Source organism: Dufourea novaeangliae, unplaced genomic scaffold (genome assembly GCF_001272555.1).
Source record: "Dufourea novaeangliae isolate 0120121106 unplaced genomic scaffold, ASM127255v1 scaffold228, whole genome shotgun sequence".
In the NCBI taxonomy this organism is placed as follows: Eukaryota; Metazoa; Arthropoda; class Insecta; order Hymenoptera; family Halictidae; genus Dufourea; species Dufourea novaeangliae.
Window position 1 is genome coordinate 1,299,935 of NW_015374150.1, and position 19,564 is coordinate 1,319,498.

Sequence of the window (19,564 nt, forward strand, 5' to 3'; positions counted from 1 at the left end):
CGATCTTTGGCCAGCGCCTAGGCGTCCTTTTGTAGGCGGACGCCGCGTCGTGCATTCCCAGTTATACATCGGTCTCTCTGCCCGTCTCTCTGCTCTAGGTCTGCAGTCACGGCGACGTGCCTCGTTACTTTTCGGTACCGTCACGATATTCCCCGATACGACACGGACACTCGAACTCTGTGTGTCTCTTGCGTCTCAAAGAAGATCCATTTATAGTCGGAGGGACGACCTTTCGAATACGCGTGGCCTTTGTACCGGCGACAAACGTTCGACGAGCCACAACTGTAACTCAGATTTCACCTAGTAATAGGAAATCAAGAGGAAATCATTTAAATAATATACAAAAATGAAATAAGTAATATGCTAATGAGTCATCATAAGGATTCCAGGTTACCAAGGTAGATTTTATGTTTGAATTGGTTTCAAGAAGTAGTGGGGATACCTCGTGAGATTTTAACGAATGTCTTTCATCTTCTGGTTGATCCATCAGTGAGTTCTTACACAATTATTTCTATACTATTTCTGTAGTATGTATAGTATCTATGATAAAAGTCCTCTTATTATTGTACGCGAACAAAACCGGGAGACTTAACGTTTATCAATAAGAAATGTACAATTCCCTTCCGATAAGATGGAAGTAACATGATCTGATTTCATTATCCCACGGCATTCTGTTTACTCAGTTTTGATTGGTTCCAGAGGGGTACTCTCCCAATGGTGGGGATAACGTCGTTACTAGTGTCGCATTCATCGAGGAATCACTGTACCTCCCCCGTTCATCCACGAGGAGACTCGACGCTCGAGAGTGGCAAATTGAGCCTCTCGGAAACAATGGACGAAGGAACAAGTACTCGGAAATGGCCCACTTAACCGTCCATCAACGGCAATATATCGATACAGTGTCGCGACAATGTTGCTCTCGCCACGGTGAATTGCCGCTTGTTACCTTTTATAATTGAGACACGACTTCTACCTCTTTCTTTTTGCTCGCCTGACTCCTTCAGCGCACCAGGAAGCAATCAGCGCGAGAAGGACACGAACGTTGTTCCGCGTCTTCGGTTATAAGGGAACGTACACAGAGCCAGGCAATATTAGCACACCCGGGGGAAAGCAATATGTTAACGTCGACATGTTTGGAAGGCACTTTTAGCTCTATTCGGGGGGTTGTGCACGCTATGTTTATGAGGGAAGGTCCACCCTGTCGGGCTGTCCCCATTGAGTCTCGGTCTTGTTTAAGGGGTGTGCATTCCTTTGCTCGAACGAAGAAATTGATGGACCGTGTTCGATGGAGTTTAACTTTGATCGTTGGCTAAGTAATTGACTCGAATCTCATAAGTAGACTGCGGATCTTAATGCAGATATAGATTTTATTTTACAAAAACTGGTATCAATCAGAAATTACTTTATTAACGATACTATTAAATTCCAAATAAGACAAATACCTCATCGAAGTTCATTAAATATTTTTGTAAACTAATAATGAAATCCGCAGTCTACTCATAAGTGAAGAACTGAGAAACGAATTTGGTATTGGGACCGAAATCTTGTAGTACCTCGATTTCTGCAATAGTAATTATCTCCAAATCCTGATAATAGACTTCCCAGAGTCTGTTGCTCTACCCAAGGGAGTTATGATGCAAGTAAGGGGAACGGCTCGCAAATTAAACGTTCGAATGTGCTAGGTGGAGAGTCACGGAAGTGACTAAGAGTCTCCATATTCTACGCAACATTTAACGCGGAGGGATAGTTAAGAACTCGCGGTTTTTTAGCAACTTTGCCCCTTCCTGAACCCCGGGTGTTAACGTCGCGGAGGTTTCGTAGACATCGGAGGGTTTCCGTGCAATTACCGCCGCAGAATCGCGAGAATTGGGTCGTGCAAACGTTTAATCTCCCGCTGGTGCTTGGACGTGTTGAACGGTCACCCGGACTGTCGCATGCATTACTTACTCCGATAGTGTACGGGAGCCTGAACGAGTACTATGGGAGTATAGTAGCTTCTCTGCTGATCTTATGAAAATATCAATCAATGAGCAAGATAGTTCAATTTTAGGTGAATAAGGGAGCCACCTCCGATTACGATGATTTTTCAATATGTTGTCAATGTCGTCACCCTGAGTAGTGTCGTGAAGGTTTTAGTTGGGGGTCGTTGTTTATCAGAAAGTTATTAACAAAAACATTTATTCGCAACAGTTATTTAGAGTTGGTTAAAGACAGTTCAATAGAAATATCTTTGTCAATGATACCTCACTGTTCTCTTAATGATTTTTTAATAGAAAACATTTGATATCCGGAAACGTTTTGAAGCCCATCACCACGGGAATAAATATTCTGCAAGAAAATCCATTTACCATTGATCCAGAAACCCTCGATTCTTAAAAATTATCGCAGTTTCATCGTCCTCGTCTTTCCTCCTTTCTATTCCTATCAGTTTCTCGGCTTACTTTGATTCGCCGCCGGTGCAATTAACTGCTGTCAACAGCACACGCGCGTTGAACCGGCCCGATACTTCCCGACGGGTGAAGGAAGACAAAACGAAGGGGGATGGAGCGGGAAAAAAGGAAAGTGTAACAGAGAGTGGAGTTCCTCGCGCCGTTGCCTCGAACCCGTGGATTTCCCCACTTTGTCGTGATCACATTCTCGCTTGGCAGCCACCTAGTCAAGATTCTGTCCAACTACCGGCTCTTATCTACCTGTTTACTCCTCCACCACCCCTTTACCTTTGCACCCCGACTCGCGATATCGATCTCCCGTTCTTTGTTCACACGTTCGTCGGGCTCGTTGAGCAACGTGTAGTTAAAGTGTTAAATTACCCTCTGAAAGTCTTCTCGGACAGCATATTCTCGATCTTCTTAGTGTAACGTTCTTCATTATTTCGCGGGTAGATAAGCAACCGATAACTCACAAACGTCCACAGAAGAATGAAATTACGGCCCTCCCCCGTTTTTATATACATAGTATACTCGTTTCCATACAATCGGACAATCTTTTTAATTAGGAAACACCGCCTGTAACTCAAGAGATTCCGTGTTCCTTCGAGAATTCAATGCACCCCGGTGACCGTTTATCGCTGATGGGTACACGCAGCCCTTCTGATCGTTGCTCGAACGGAAAATCAATCCTGCGAGTACCTTCCTGAGTGGTAATGGTCCACGATCCGGTCAAAGCTTAGTTCTCCGCGGCGTCCTCGAGCTTAAAGGACAAGGGAAATCCGATTCTCTCGTGCAATTTCTCCCGCAAATGATCCGCTATTGCCTGAACTGTCGGAGGTTCAGTTGTCTCCTCTCAGGATTATTCCACGCCCTAATATGCGTAATAATTCCCAAGGGAATAAACCATTATCGATTACTACAGTAAATCCTCGATTAACGTTCGAAGGCTCCTCCGCAATGACAAGGAAAGGTCCCCAGGTATAACGTTGACTTTTTAACGAGGTATAGCACATTGATAGAGCTTGGAATCCCAACGTTAATGGTATTTGTTTCAGCCGCATGTGGCCATTAGTTTATGAAATATTTAATGTTCAGTGTCGTGGAGCCTTCGAACATTCATCGACGATTGACTGTACTTCGATGTTCCACCCTCATCTCTGCGTTTGTACTAATACAGCTGACAAGAAAACGGATTGATGGAGCATTGATCGAGGATTTACTGTATCATTTAAAAACCCCTGGAGTACACTACCTACAGGCGTCAACAATGCACAGTGGGCAAAAGGTTGAACACTATCCACGTTCTCCTATGATCATTTTCCAGAATCGAACCTCAAGAAGTCGATTTCCACGATTATGATTCCGATAAATAAGAGATAAGAGGTCCCTCTGGAGATCTCTCCTTGTCAGTGTTGAGGAACCTTCGAACACTCACCGAGAATTTACTGTATCCGCAATATCCATCGCTTGTTCTCATTATCTCGTTTAACTTTAATTCATCATCTCGTAGCCACGTTACACGGAAAATTCTACCCTGTAGCTCATTCCGCATTCCTATCTCTGGCAAACTCAGCCGGTCGAAACTTCATCAGACCTTAATTGCGCGTCCTATGAATGCTTGATTACCACCACCACCACCCGGGTCCTTATTGCCGCGCACAATTGCCGCGTCATCCCCGCGTCCCGTCTTCAATTCAATTCGCCGGCGGAACAAGCGTCAATTAATCGTCGAACTGTTCTATTTTTCACCCGAAACCGAGACCACCCGGTCGTCCGTTTATGGTAAGTATTCGTATACGAGATTGCTCCGTGAAATATAAAAAGATCGCGTGGATTCATCGGACATGTCCAACACGCGTGGGATATCGCGTCCTGGGGGTAATTGGAAACCGAGGAAACTTGAACAATTGCCCCGAAAGTTCGTCCCCCAGCGAAGACGTTAATATCCCCACTTCACCTTGAAGTTGATCAACTCGACCGACCTAGCGGACAAAATTACGTCGCGCAGTCGCGATCCCCCCACGTCCACCCACGTTCTGAATAATGCAGCATGAATCTTAATCACGCTCTCATTGTACATACTCGCGGGAAATACAAATTTTCCACCGCAATTTCTACCGGGTCTGAGCGAACCGTTGCGGATCGGAGCTCTGCGGTGGTCGACTCTCAGGGAAACTGTGTGTGGTTCCAGGGAGCGTTGACGCTTGCAACATTAATACCGAGAAATTACGTTCTCCCCATGGAAAGGTGGGGGACGAACACAGCCAGGGTACGGGTCCACGAGCCAACCAAGCTTCTTCGCTTCTCTTTCATCCACCTGTTTCTACGGACCAAGCGGAAACGACCGCGTTCTCCACATTCAGATACGTTTCCCGATTTCTGGCCTCTTGTACGCCTAGGGTGGTGCAAGATCATTTATTAACGGGCGAGATATCACCGCTGGGAAAAGACGATGGAACTGGGAGTAGCCAGTCTTAAAGGTCTGCTTGAAATTCGGGCGGGTTAATTATTGAAAGTGGAGTACAGCTGTCGAGTGGAGAATCTGGAAATATTGAATATGTAACTCGGTTCTCGTTACGTTGGAATATATTATAGTAAGGCGGAACTATTTCTGAAAGTTAGCCGAATAATTGAAGCGTCCATGGTTCCACTGGTATTCGTCGAAAAGCGAAGTTTAACGCGGAGCTTGGATGTTTTATTAGCCTCGCCGGGGGAAGCTAGTTGCCGTGGTATGCTGAAGTGCTTGTTTACATCGTGTTATTGAGAAGCAAATATTATTCTTGTTCACTGTGTCGAGAATGCGAATTAAACCGTGTTTTATCGTACCCCCATTTCGAGCCGTGAGTTTCACCTTTTGAATGGGAATAACGGTAAATCCCTATTAGCTCCAGGTTAAATGCCCGTACGTCAACCCCACGAATAGGCGGATCTTACTTGGATTTAAACATTTGCAAAGTGTCTACTCATTCAAGAAGAAATATTTTACGATAAAAATTGGAATTACCACGTTCAATTAAGTAGAAATAACGAAATATTTTTTTCATCTTTTATTCGTTATTCGAAACTTTTTATCGAGTAGAAATTTAACCTTCCTTCAGCTGACTGCACGACCCAAAATAATCAGTCTCCATCTACCGGAGCATCGTTGTTTCAGCGAACCTAATCCGTACGGATTGAAATACACCCAGCCGATCCCTTACACTTGTTAATAATCGATTACCACCGGAGAAGCCAGAGGTAGTGTCGGGGTCAGTCCACACGTCACCGCGCGCGCAGTCTTTGAATCCTTTCAAGCTCGATTCCCAGCTAGACCGCGGCTTAACCGCTCGAAAAGCGTCCGTTCGGCCCGCACGCGCAACTCTATGACACGTGAAATCTTAAAGACACGACATGGCCGCGTGCGGTCTTTGAAAGATCTCTCTCAAAGGCGAGGGCCCCCAGGGGTCTTTGAAAACTTGGTGCTGGTCCTAGCAGTATTAGAAGCTCCGTTTCTGTGTGTGTGACCTAAGGGACGGAAAAATCAGCGTGGAACCACGGTGTACGCGTTGACGTCCCTGAAAACCTGAAGTGAGGCTTCATGTGGTCGGTTTCGTAATGCGCAACGGCCTGATCAAGGATGTAACAAAAATCTCGGAGGATCCATAAATGGGAGATTCGTGAGATGATTTGAAACAAGTTTTTCCTTAAGAAAAATATTGTCCGAGGCTTTGTTAACGAGATATTAACGAAAAATCCCCGACCAATCGGAGCGCGGGAGAAATCACCTCACGAGTCTCCCATCTCCGTGTCCTCCAACATTTTCGTTACACCCTGTATATGCGCAACCTACGCGGCGCTCCGGCTGTTTATCCATGTTCCCTTGCTTTACACAATGCCACGCAAACCGTGTGTATGTATACAGTGTGCATATTTTCTTGGTGTGCATTGGCCCGTGTATAATACGCGCACATATACACGAGTTCGCTTTACTACGCGTATACGGGTCCACTTGTACCAAAGCCACCCATCCCATGTATACATCATCTGGAAACGCATATATTTCCCTGTATGTAGGTGTACTCACTATTCCGGTGCCGGTGAATCTGCAGGGTAGCATAGCGTTGCCGCCGGTCTGAGCCAGGACATCCTTGGCAGACGCAGCCACCGAAGAAAGGACATTATTCTGGTTCTGGGTCTCCTCGGTGGCCGGCTTCGCGCCACGAATAGCACCGTCTGGAAATATTGAAAAGGCACCGTGTGTACTATATTACCGGGCGGACGGGAACACATCAATGGATCTGGGTTACACGGAAAATGGACGGAGGAAATTAACGCGACGCTATCGCGGAGGGGATCCTCACCGTCCCCGTAAAAAGACCAGCGCCGCGGGAGGAAGCTGTGTCGTTTCGTGACGACTACACACCGTGATGGACCATTATGCGATCCCTGGTGGGATGAAAATAATGGGAACCGAAGGTCTCGTTTGCGAACAGGTCGGTTGCAAGATATTCGTTGGGTTTGGTAGTTAAATTGAACTAATGATTTATTGAACTTGAAGTATTCTTAGGTGTATCGATCGGTGATCTACTATTTTTTGACGAAATCACTGTTCGATGTTATTTGATTTTGAGTAGTTTCATACAATTTGGTAATACAGTTGAACTTAAATAAATGTAACGAAGGTGATGTTTGTGTACTGCAGGAAATTATCGATGACTGTTCCAAGGCTCCATTGAACTGAATATTAAATATGGCATAAATTAATGGCCGTAGCGCGGGTGGAACAAGTATCATTGGATTCAGGATTGCGAGCTCTATTACTTTGACGAATCTCATTAAAAAGTCACTGTTACACCTTGGGGACCACTGTCTTGGAGCCTTCGAACACTCTTCGATGATTCACTGTAGTTCTCAGTGATCGATATCTTCTCTTCGACGGTTGAATGTACTTTCTCCGATGTAGTTGCTCATTCGTACGGATCATCTTGTGATTGGTTGATGTGTTTCCATAGTGGTGGAGATGAAGAACTTCGGTTGATGCGTATGTTATGTAAGTATGCTAGTACGAGGTAGAATTTTTATGACGGTTGCTACCTTTGCCTTCGTTACAATTATAACAATTTATATTCATAATCTTTCCCAGCAATCTGTATGATTGTTATTCATTGCGACCTTAGGAGTACATTGCCAATCCAAAATACACCCTATCGAAATTAAACAATCAAAATAATGAACTATTGGTACCAACACCAAATAAAAAGGCAGTTGTTACTCTCCATTTACCAAAGGATCAAGTGGTCCAGAGGTATTAACGAAGTAAACGGCGTTAAAGTCCAATGTAACAGAAGCTCCTAGCTGTACACCATTGAAGTTAAAGCGTCTGTGGTCTAGAAACTTTCCGCACATAGGATATATCTGTCCTGTTCCACTGCGCCGATGGTCCAGGGTCGTTACCGCTTCTATCTTCCTCCAGTTTCGCCACGGTTTTTATAGTCCACTCTCTCGAACCCCGGTGTGTCTTGATTTACACCGATTCGCCGTTCCGCCGACGGTCTAAGAACAACGATGCTCGTTCCGTCGTCGCCGACCTCGATGGAGTTTCGTTCGGTCGCACGCCACCGGCGTTTTCCCTTCGAGTCTCTTGGCTACATCGTGTAACGTATGTAGTAACGACTTGGAGCCACGCCGAAAACTCAAGAAATTGCATTACCCGGGAATATCGCGGGACGATCGCCCAGGAACCGCAGGAGCCGTTGCTCCCCGATGTTGATTGGACCCGGGGCTAAAGGGGCTGTGTGCCAAGCCCCCGGAAGCTGACGTTAAGCTCCGTCTTCTCTTTATTAAACGCGTTTTCTCGTCGAAACTCCCTTCCCCTCAGCGTACAGATCGGTTTTTCCTGCATTCTTATCGGGGGAACCAGTTACACAGCCGTTGAAGATAAACCAGGGACTTGGATTCGTCGTTTACTCCAACGATGGGGTACACATTCTTCCACATTACAGTAAATCGTCGATGAGTGTTCCATAGCTTCTCGGCACTAGAGTTGTCATGGGTACCTTTACTTTTAACCATGTACACCCACAAGCAAACTCGGCTTCCACTAGGTGAAAGAATGACGTAGGAGAAGAGCCTCCTACTACTTGGTAAATTTATTTCAAGTATTGAAAGAACGCCAGAGATTGGTAGAAATAATCATACATGACTTTGATACGTTGATTCTTATAAACTCACCGAATCATATCTTCATCTTTATAAGAATCAATCAATCAAAGTCATGTGCGATAACTTCTACCAATCTCTGCAGGACCCACATGGCCTGTCTACGCAAGGCAAGACTCCTAGACCTCTACAAAAACTTCGCCGTAGTTCATGGTTAAAAGTAGCAACCCCTAAGAACTCTGCTCTGAGTGTCCAGACGTCATCCCCACCACAGGACGCTTCACTGGTTCCACAGAGGACCCCTCAGTGGTGGGGAAGACGTCTGATCACTCAGCGCCGAGAGGAGCCTTCGAACACTCATCGATGATTTACTGTATTCGTTGGTTCCAGCAAAAGCTTGCTCGTCGAGTCGCTGCCACCGTATCAAAACTTATCGTCCCGACTCACTCGGTCAGATTTGAAATGTTAGCTCCACCTCCCTAGAGTCAGGCGGTGGTAACTGGGTCACCGGTAATTACCGAAGTTATTCACTCAGCTATGCGGACCGAGGCGAGTCGGTTGCGGCCGCCACAGAATTTAAGATTCACTCTACGTACACCGCTCAACGCCTGGATATCTCGGTTTGTCCCAGCCGGCCACCCGTATCCCGCAACGACGGTACCGCCTGCCATCCTGGTTGACGAGCTTCTTAAATTGCATTACCTATTAGAGCGAGTGCCTTAAAATTGTACGCTCCTCCCGGCCGGCTCCGGGCGTATCTGCCTGCTAATTTGCGCCGGCAAAGAGAGGGCTCTCTCGCTCTTCTCGGTAATTCGGGGTTAGCTCGGCTTATCTGGCCAGCTGCAATACTCTTGCAAAGGGGCTGCGAACCTCTCTATCCGACGGCTGTCTCTTGATTAAAGCGGCGATTTTTTGACTCTAGCCAAGATGGAATTATGGACGGCTTCCTCCTTTGAACCGTGCTACCCGAAGGTTTTTCCGTTCTCGGGTTCTTTAGGGGTCGGGGGACTGGGCATTGAGGTTCGTTCGCTGTTAGGTAAATGGTACTCGAATTGAATACGTACTGTCAACCGTAAATATGGGAACGGATTTTGTAATTATGGACATAAAGGATAGCGGGGACATTTTCGGAGACTGATCGAAAGAGTCTTTTGTGGACTTTACTGGTACTGTATGTTGGGGAAGTTTGCCCCACAGTCAGGAAATGAACGTTTTGGATTTTGCAGCTCTGCAGGTTTTGTAAATTAAGGCCATTTTCACGTAGAAATCATTTTCTGACTTTGGGACGAAGTTATGGTACTCTTTTATATTCTACATTCAATAATATTTTACAATTTATTAGGTGTACCAATAAGTAATCCACTACTGATTTTTCATAAATTCGTAGCACAGTTTAAATTTAAAATATCTTTCTACCTTTTGCTTCTTTCGAAATGACAGAGGACATTGTAGAACGAAGCCAAGTATCACTGAAACAATGTAGGATTCTAACTTTCCCGAAAATAAGTATTATATTTGACAAAATATAGTGGATTACTTATTGACACACTTTATATATGAAATATTTATTGAATACGTAAAGATTCAATGCAATAAGCTATTGGTCCGATAGGAAGATCCATTTGAATTAATTAGAAGACTCGAATCTATACTTCCGGTCGTTGGTGTACGCGGAGTGGTACGTGAAAGAAGACAGTAAAACGGAATAAACTACGAAGTACGGTTGCTTTTGCAGAAGCTATTAGTGTCGCAAGCAGGTCTCTCGAATCACGTGAACCAACCCTTAAATCATTCTGGTGTGGTCTGCCGCGGTCATTCGTAGGAGGTAATTTCTTTACGTCACCGTCCATAATAGTGCTCGTTTTATAGCTTTTGTCTGTGTGGACAAACGTGCAGAGATAAACAAAACGGATCGGGCAGAGGTCTGGGTTAGAGCTTCGTGCCAAATTAAATCACCATGAAAGGTACGATCGCAATAATCCTTTAATAGTTTCGTCCAACGTTCTATGCGACGGTTTTTCCTCGGTAAATCTGACAGATTCTTTACATCGATTACCAAGATCCCTAGTACTCGAGGAATTCCAGCATTAATTGACTTCGTTATCCAGGACATTTTTAAAGGATATCGATTGGTACTTCTCGTTTCCCGATCGAAGAATTCTCAAATTCCACGAATCGTTTAACTTTATCAAGATCTCACACAAGTGATCACCGAAGTTCTTCCTCCCGCTCGATCCGTTCTCTCGGTGAATAACCAAGACTGCCATACGTTAACGCTTCCTCCACGCATGTAATATTCCTTTCCAGGCACAGACATTACACGCGGTAGCGTTGAACACAGAGTGTAAGGCCTGTGTACACCGACACAAGCTTTACATGCATAAAGACCGCCTGCTATGAGCACACAAGCCGTCTTAGCTCTCTGCGGTTTACTTTGTGGATCAAGACGACGCAGCTCGCCCGTAGTGCATACGACGTCATCGTCGACGTCTCTACGCATTCAACCGGAACGTTAACGACAGAAAGATGTCACGGTGTAAGCAACGTGTGCATCATTCTTTTCATAAAATATTATTTCTTTGTCAAAGGATACTTCGGTGCATTTTACTTTTCCCTCGACTTACGGATTAACTTTTCAATCTTGTCGTATTAGAGGATACCACGAAGCGGAAATACGGCTAATGGACCCACCCCCTAAGGGGTTAAACGATTGTGTCCTCTGTGAAATTAATCAATATGGATTAATTTTCGCGTTAGACGATCCCTTTGCGCCGAGTGTATCGTACAGTACGACACACAGTGACCCCCATTCGATATACCGGGTCTGGATCAACGTGACCGACAAAAGCGTGCTGGTGTAGACGCAGGACGTAAATATCTTCAATGGCGTATCGATGCGGCCATACGTGACATATGGGCGCGCGTGTACTTGGCCGCGTACAGGTACCGCTGGTACACGGTGGTCAGCCTCGTGTCCGCGCAAGTTTCAACTATTCACGTTAGAGCGAGCACGATCGATGTCTTTAAAGGGCTTTGACCAACGGCTAAAGGTCTGCATGAACTTTCCGAGCCTCGAGCGTACGAGCCTCTCCGAGATGCATTATGTACAGGTTGTTCCATAACTGTCCTGTGTGAGAGGATCGTGACGAAGAAACAGAGAAAAAATATACGATAGAATAATTCTACTGTAACATTAAACGTCATAATTTTGAAATAACGATTTAAGGGTTTGGGCGTTAAAGGGTTAAGAGCTTGTACAATTGTACGTACCTCGGGAAAGGAAAAGGAAATGTACATATAGATATTATAAAGTTTAAATACACGACTGGGATGACAAAATCGGGATCGTTTTAATAAACGAATTAATTGATTTTCACGAAGAAAGTATTTTTAGTACATTTGAATACAACGAAATTCACTCATGTGGATAATTAGGAGATTTACGAAATTGCTCGTTGTAATTACTGTACGAAATATGCAGGGATACCAATTGAATCAGGGTTACAGCAGTATACCAAAACGATATACCCTCGACAATGAACGATAAACTGACCTGTATCATCGCCATCAAAGTTTGTTACCGAGCTCCTTTGACTCGCGACCGCGTATCGAGCGTAACGGACTCGCGTTTCATTTCTGCTGGTACGAATCGTCAGTTCATGGAATTGTTGAAATTCTACTCCCTGGCCGCCGATACGAGAGCAGTCTAATCAGTGTTTTAGGAACCACTAAACCGTTATGGTTCCGTTCTATCGATTCGCCCCTTCACGGCTCGATGATGCTACTGCCGAGGGTGATTATCGCTTCATAACTACGACCACGGTGAAATATAGTTTGAAAATTGTATAGCAATTGGGGGGTGGTGGGGGGTGAGAAACGAAACTCTGTAATCGAGATACGAGCACCGATATGACGTGCGCCGTTGTTAACATTTGATATTACCGGAAAGTATCGATCCTCCTGTGAATTGGTAACGATTCTTGTATGGATATTTGCATAAGTATTTTGAACACCGAAACATTCATAAGTCAGTAATTTTAGTTACCAGAAGTAATAGAATTTCTTCTATTTTTTTGATAAATCCTAGAAGAAGACTACTACGTCTTTTATAGTTTTTAAAAATCCTAGAAGAAGACTACCGCTTCTTTTATATTTTTTATAAATCCTAGAAGAACACCACTATTTCCTTTATATTTTTGGTAAGTCCTGGAAATCTATTTCTTCCTATATTTTGATGGTTTCTCAATCTTATTTATCGTTGCCTATACACGAAATCAAAATTCAATTCTTTGTTCCTCTGTTTACCGTTTACACACACAAAACCGATTCGAATATAAAGAAAACTACAAAACTTAGAGTACAATATAGTAAATCTTAAGCTTTTTTCTTGATGATTTCGAACTCGGACGGTGATCCGAATAGAAAACTTGGATCGAGAATGGCTGAGGAATCCTTTCGTGACTTATCACCGAGAGCTCATCGACAATTTCTTACGGAATGGCGAAGACGAAAGTCTGAAAGTCCTTCGGTCCATCGTAATTGGACAATTTGCAAGGGTGAATTCCGAGGCGACGAAAGATTCGAAGTTCGCGAGGACAGTCGAGCACGTTCGTCCAGTTTTTCGCCGACTATCAAAGTAGACGTTCGGAAGTCTTAGGAAAATAGACGGGAACCGGGTCCTTCTCAGGATGCAGGTCTTTCCCGGGTGCTCGAAAACAGCCAATAACGATGCAAACAAGTTCGGTTGGACCTCAGGCGTAGGAAATAAGAAACTATTTCTTTCCGATAAGGGATAAGAGTGGTTCGCGGTGTCGACTTTTTTCCGTAGGAATTTCTTCCAACACTCGAACTCCCTTTTCGCCGCCTCCACGACCGCCAATTCTGGCAGACGTTAAACGTCGATCCGCCAGAGAAACCTCTACGCTGGTAGAACATTAACATCGAACGATCAATTTTTCTTTAATGCATAATTTCCATGCAATATCCTGGCCTCTTTATCATTTCGATTTTCTTCACTCGGTGCATTTATTAGGATACTGCCACAGACGAGATATAAGAATAGACCTAACGAAGCCCCCTTACCATTTTAATGTCGATACCCGACGTTACCGATAAACCATGAATTCTGAATATTATTAGCAGAAATGAAGTGATATTCCATTCATATTGAAGACAATATCGAGCTAATGGCTGCGAACTTCGAATCTATCTCATAAAACCACGTTCTATATTACATCGAACTAGGATTATTTTAGAAATCGATATGAAATTCAAAATGTAAAAATGTCTAGTACTTTGAATGTTTTAGAAAATTATTCGAGATAAAGATGTATGGAACTACGGAAAATTACTTTAGATTCCTTTTTCTTATTCTGTAAATTTTTTGATTGGAATATGAATGCTGCTGGAAGTATGAACATTTTCACAGGACAATGATATAAATGGAACTTTAATACTTTTTTAAGCGTTACAGTGATATTTCGTTGGCCTCCGTATTAGCGCACTGCGCCGAACGCGGATTAGTATGATGTTGCGGATAGTATGTAGTTGCAAGGGAGCAATTGAATCGAATAGATATAATTTATATGTATATATGTATATTGTGATTTTCCATTCACTTTGATATTTTGTAACAAGCGTTCATCAGAGTAGCACGTTGTCGATGGGTCAAATCGTCCCATGATACGATTGAACTATCCCCACTGACACGACTGTCAAATGAAACCCGTCGGTAACTTCGATCGAAAAACAAATGGCAAAACAAAATGGTAATTGTTTCTTTTATGATACCCTGTATTCAGAGTGAATAATTAATAGACAATTTCATATCGTTATAATCCATCATTCACTATGCCCAGTAAAGAAAACTTTACTAAACTTGTCGATCGTTCACAAGCAAGAAAGCATAGTCCGTTAAACATTCTGCCGCGTGTACACTTCGTTGTTCCCGCGTAAGCAACGCTCTTAAATTAGCGAACGTCTACTCCGCCGTGGAGAACTCGCCCTTTTATTCCGCGGTGCTCATAGCTTCTCATAAAAGGAAACCGTTGGTTCCTCAAGAACAAAAAGCCGACAAACCGTGGGCAACTTAGAAACGAAGTATGTATTCCCTTTCGTTTTACCGTTTTCCTCTGCGCGCAAGAAAATTTCCCTCTAATGGAAACGACCGTTCGTGCTCTTCTGGGGGGAGCGTCTTCTTTGTTGCATCGTCCGCGTACAAGACGAAGAAGGTTGGATGCGGGAATAATGGCCGGGGGTAGCTCAGCGACGGGAATATATTTGGGTCTTGTACACTCGCAAACTAAGTTTGCTCATCATTACTGCGCCGCGTGGAATTTTCGTTAAGGAACACTGCGAGAGAGCGCAACTGACTCTCCCCTTTGCCCTGTGTCTTTACTCGTTCCCCCAGCCCCTACTTCTCCAGCTTGCACGCCAGTGCTTCTCGAAATCGCTTGGCAACTTCTTTACCAATTTCGTCTGGATGGTGCTCTGCTCAGTCTGAAGTATGTGTGCCTCCTCGTCTAACGACGTCAACCGCTCCTGACTACTCCGAGAGGATACTTTAGGGGATCTTTATCCGCGGATAGAGTACATGCTCGCGGTACTATTGTGTGTGTACATTACAGTCTCCCGCCAACAAAATAGTGTTAGGCATAATTTTTAAAACTTTCGAGATGATCGTTGAATCAAAATGCCAAAACGTAATTTCATAATAATTTTTATTAATTAAGTGGTGGGACGCGGGAAAATTTTCGACAAGATGAACCATAGAGGAAGAAAGTTTCCCTCATCGTTCGAGTCTGTTCTCGCGTGTTTCGGAGAGCTTGGTTGCGTTACTTGTCGACATCCCATCGGCCCTTCTCTCCCCACCACCCCGTTTATTTCGTCTCACCGCGAAACTCTCAGAAAAAAGCAAAGGGGGAAGGGTGGAGAGGCGCCGTTAACACGATGCTCGGAAAATTATTTCCCGAGATTTATCTACGTCGTTACGACGAAGAATAAGCTCCGCTTCTTAGCTGTGGCAACTTGTTCCCACCGAGAAGCGATACCTTTATCTTCGTTAAGCGTATATCCCGTCGACATATTTTACTGGTTATATCCACTGCGTGTCGTCGACTCGTTCTGGTCGGGGCCAGTACATCAGAAATCTGTTCCAGGGGACCTGACGGCGAAGGTGTATATACGCATTAATGCTGGCAGTTACGGGGTAATAAAAGAAGACCGTGAATAGTTTCTCTAGCTCAGTGATGATGGGCAAGTGGCGGGCAGCCGCGGGCTCCTGTGAAGGCGACGCGAGGCAGGACACATCACGAGTCACGAGTCGTGATTCACGACATATTTGTGTGTGAAGCAAATGATAGATACGTGCTCTCATTCACACATGCTGCACGGTGTTGCCCGCTAGTGAGTTTGGCGGGCGCTGAGTTGCCCATCGCGTGCTCCAGCTCCTAAAAAAACAGTTCACTTCACGCTACGCTGTTTCAATTGCTTCCCATCCCCCCGAAGCAAACCACGAATAGATCATCTTTTCCTCTCTAGCATCTTTTAATCCCTGACGTATAGACTTCATCGGAGGATATCGACGATCGAACCCGATCACTGATTTAAACGAACGACAGTAATTAAAAGCGGCGATTGTAATCGGTCCTCTGGTCCTGGCCCCTTCGGTGCCTTTGGATGCTCTGAACGGGGAGAACAAAGGGATGAAATCGTCGTCACGGCGAAACTCCGTGGGAAGAAAATTAAGCGAAAGAGGACCAGAGACTGGAACCACGCGAAAAAGAGATGATCGCCGCGGTGGAGAAAGTGTCGAGGAAGAGCGCCCTCGAGGTGGAGGGGGATGGGGGTAGAACGAGGAAGAGAGTCGGTTGCTATCGGTCTACTCCATCTACGGGTCCCAAGGTTCATCGTGAATACGAATGAGCTCCTGGTCGATCGGGCTCGAGCACTAATTGAGAAAGTTCCAACGGTACCCGCCGCTGGTGTTTCCTCTGGATGAAGATAACCGACCACCACCTCCGGGGGGTAAGTCTGCTGCTCGTCCATTCCTCTTCTTCGTGATTAAGGCCTGTTCCTTTAGGCGGCTACCCGCCGGTGGGTAACCAGCTAGGAAACCCCGCGATTCCTGGCGGTTCAAATCAGCTCGCAAGCGACTGTATCTCGGTGAAAAATCGGTTCGCGGATGTTTAACTTGAAAGGGGATATTCCTGGGCGCGTCCCACTGGAGTGGACTGTTTATTTGGGAGGGGGATTGATTTATCTGCTGGGGTGATTTTTGTTAGTTGTCGATAGCTGTCTGTATAATACCAAGACTGAAATTAATCACTGTAATACTGAAATTCAATGAATACGTAGATATTTTATTTGGGAGGGGGGAGGGGGTGTGGAATTCATGTGCTAAAATAACTTTAGTGAGTGGTCGATAGGTTTTTGTGTACCACCAAGGCTAAAATTAATCACTGTAATATTAAAATTCAATGAATACGTAGATATTTTATTGGAAAGGGGGGTGGAAATTATCTGCTACGATAATTTTAGGGAATGGTCGATAGCTGTCTGTTAGACTAAAATTAATCACGGTAATATTGAAATGCAATGAATACATTGATATTTTAATAGGAGGGGGTAGGGTGGGATTTATCTGCAAAGATAATTTTAGTGAATGGTCGACAGTTTTCTGTGTACCATCAAGACTAAAATTAATTACAGTAATATTGAGATTTAATGAATATATAGAATTTACACTGATTCCAAATGTAGGGGTGTGGAGTCGTGTTATTAAGTTCGATCAGTTCACTCAGACTTCTTAGAAACCTGTAGACTATTATTATTTGCAACAAAGGTTCTCTTTATCCGACGTACTCCACAGTTTCCGATATTACCCGTTATCAAGGTGATCCTTATCGGTAGGAAGAACGGTAACTTCCTCGTTTCTGTACGATTATAAATCGCAGTTACCGAACAAACGCAAATCCTCCGACTTCGATTTCTATCGGTAGTTCAGTTCGACACCGAGAACGTCTTAGTGGCAGTGGAAACGTGCACCCCGTATGATTAGGTTAATAATTCGTGACGTGGGTATCGAGGATTCCGTGTCTTCCCTGTTCCCGCTCGATCTAGCTATTTTTTCGATATTTTGTATCCTCGAGAGACAGACAAGTGACTAATGGTTAACGATCTGGACAGACGGAACCATTGAAGAATGAAATGCAGGTATTTTCGAAAATTTCAGTTCGGTTTTGTAAAGCGCGCGTTTCTATGGGAATCATTCCGAGAACGGAAAATATGTTCGAGAGCGTGAATTCTTCGTCGTGCATGCGTGCATTTGTTAAATGAAAGCTCGACTCACCGATCGGATGCACGAAATGGCGCGATGATGCCAGCACCAAGAGGATCAATTGGAGCCCGCCCATGATGACTTCGATTCATGTATCCATCGTGCGTTCATCTATGTAACCCTTTCCTGTAACAGAAAAATCTGCATTGGTACGCGCTTGTTTCGTTTCTATTGGCGAGATACAACGATTAATCGACACTACGTTGTGAATCTTCGAAAAAAACTGAGAACTCTATGTTGATTGACCGAATCGGGTTAACTGATAATTCATTTGAATTAAGGTCGACATATTTTTAACTCCTAAAGCGGGTAATTATCAACTGAAGAAATGGCCCAGACGGTATTTAATTTATATAAATTCATTGTTTCGTAGTAATTTAATAAATTTCACTATTAATATATTAATCTATTTAATATATGTAACAAACTAATATATTATTATCCCCTTGCCAAGCATTACTTTATCGTTAATAATTTGCCAGATACAAAAGAAATTTTATTCTCAGGGCAAGTCTATCATTTACTCTAAATCTTAAATATTAATACCAATGAAACAGAATTTCACTTGGACTCAATGAAAATAAATACTGTCTCGATGTTATAAGGCAAGGGGTTAAATAAATATTAACCAAACCGGAAAGTATGTGTGGCCGTCGAACAGTCACGAGCAATGACTTCATACTGACGTACGCTTGTACGCCGAACCGCTCGAGGGGTTAAACAGAATAGGAAGTTTTTACGGTCTGAATATAATAATTTTGGAGTGTACAGCCTGCACAGTCAGTTCGAGATAATTATGTGTCTTTTCCCAAATGAGTTTTACATGTTTAATATCGAAATAATCAAATGAGAATAATAACAATGATAATGACAATTATTTCATCGTACGTAATACATTAATACCATATTTTCGGTTGTATAAACAACAATGATGGACACGAACTAATCAATATGCCGGTCAGTTCACCAAGAGAAGGTCAATTGACTCTGTAGTACGCGGTTCTCGACATGCTACGATTTTTTCAGCGAAACGAGAATTGTTATAAAACATTTTAATTGCACTCGTTGCTAAAGAAAGAACCAGTATACAGGGGAGAGGTCCTCCGTCGACGTGTTAATGGATCCAGGGAAATAAATATTCATAGGCGCGGCCATCCGGTTTACACGAATTCATCGGATCCCGGCGGAAACGAGTAACACGTATAACGCGATTCGCTGTTTTATTTCGTCTCTGCCCTCCTGTTATCAATTCACGTCCGTCGTGATTATGAATTCGTTAATTGTTAATTATCTGCACATAACGACCATCGCGAAATATAAATTATGACGAGCGTGATGTGTTTTTGGAATCGATATTTTATCTCCACTTTGAGAAATTTAAACCTTCAACGCTCGTGAATCGGATTTAACCTCATTTTTTAATCCTACGAACCATCGCGTTCCTCAGAAATCGTGCAGAAGAAAAAAATGTACGACGATAACGATGATATCGTTTCAATCCAGGTGGTACGCGAGTTACGATCACCTCGATAAATCGCAAATCGGCTGATCCAGAAGCTAATACCCGTGACAAAGGAATACGAAAGGCGGTGACGATAAAAGAGAGGCAGTGGACTCCAGACAGGTGTTACGATTAATAGCGTGACCGAGCTCTAGAGTG

The 19,564-nt window shown here is 43.9% G+C and overlaps 1 protein-coding gene across 1 annotated transcript in view; it reads right to left on the reverse strand.

The window, feature by feature from the left end:
• Nucleotides 1–17,980, reverse strand: part of LOC107191497 (igLON family member 5-like) — a 32,325-nt gene extending 14,345 nt beyond the window's left edge. Inside the window, exons 1-2 of the mRNA XM_015580560.1 lie at nt 17,917–17,980; nt 6,493–6,641 (exon numbers count right to left, since the gene is read on the reverse strand). Coding sequence (XP_015436046.1) covers nt 6,493–6,641; nt 17,917–17,980 — 213 coding nt within the window. The remainder of the gene's footprint in view (nt 1–6,492; nt 6,642–17,916) is intronic.
• Nucleotides 17,981–19,564: the final 1,584 nt, after the last annotated feature.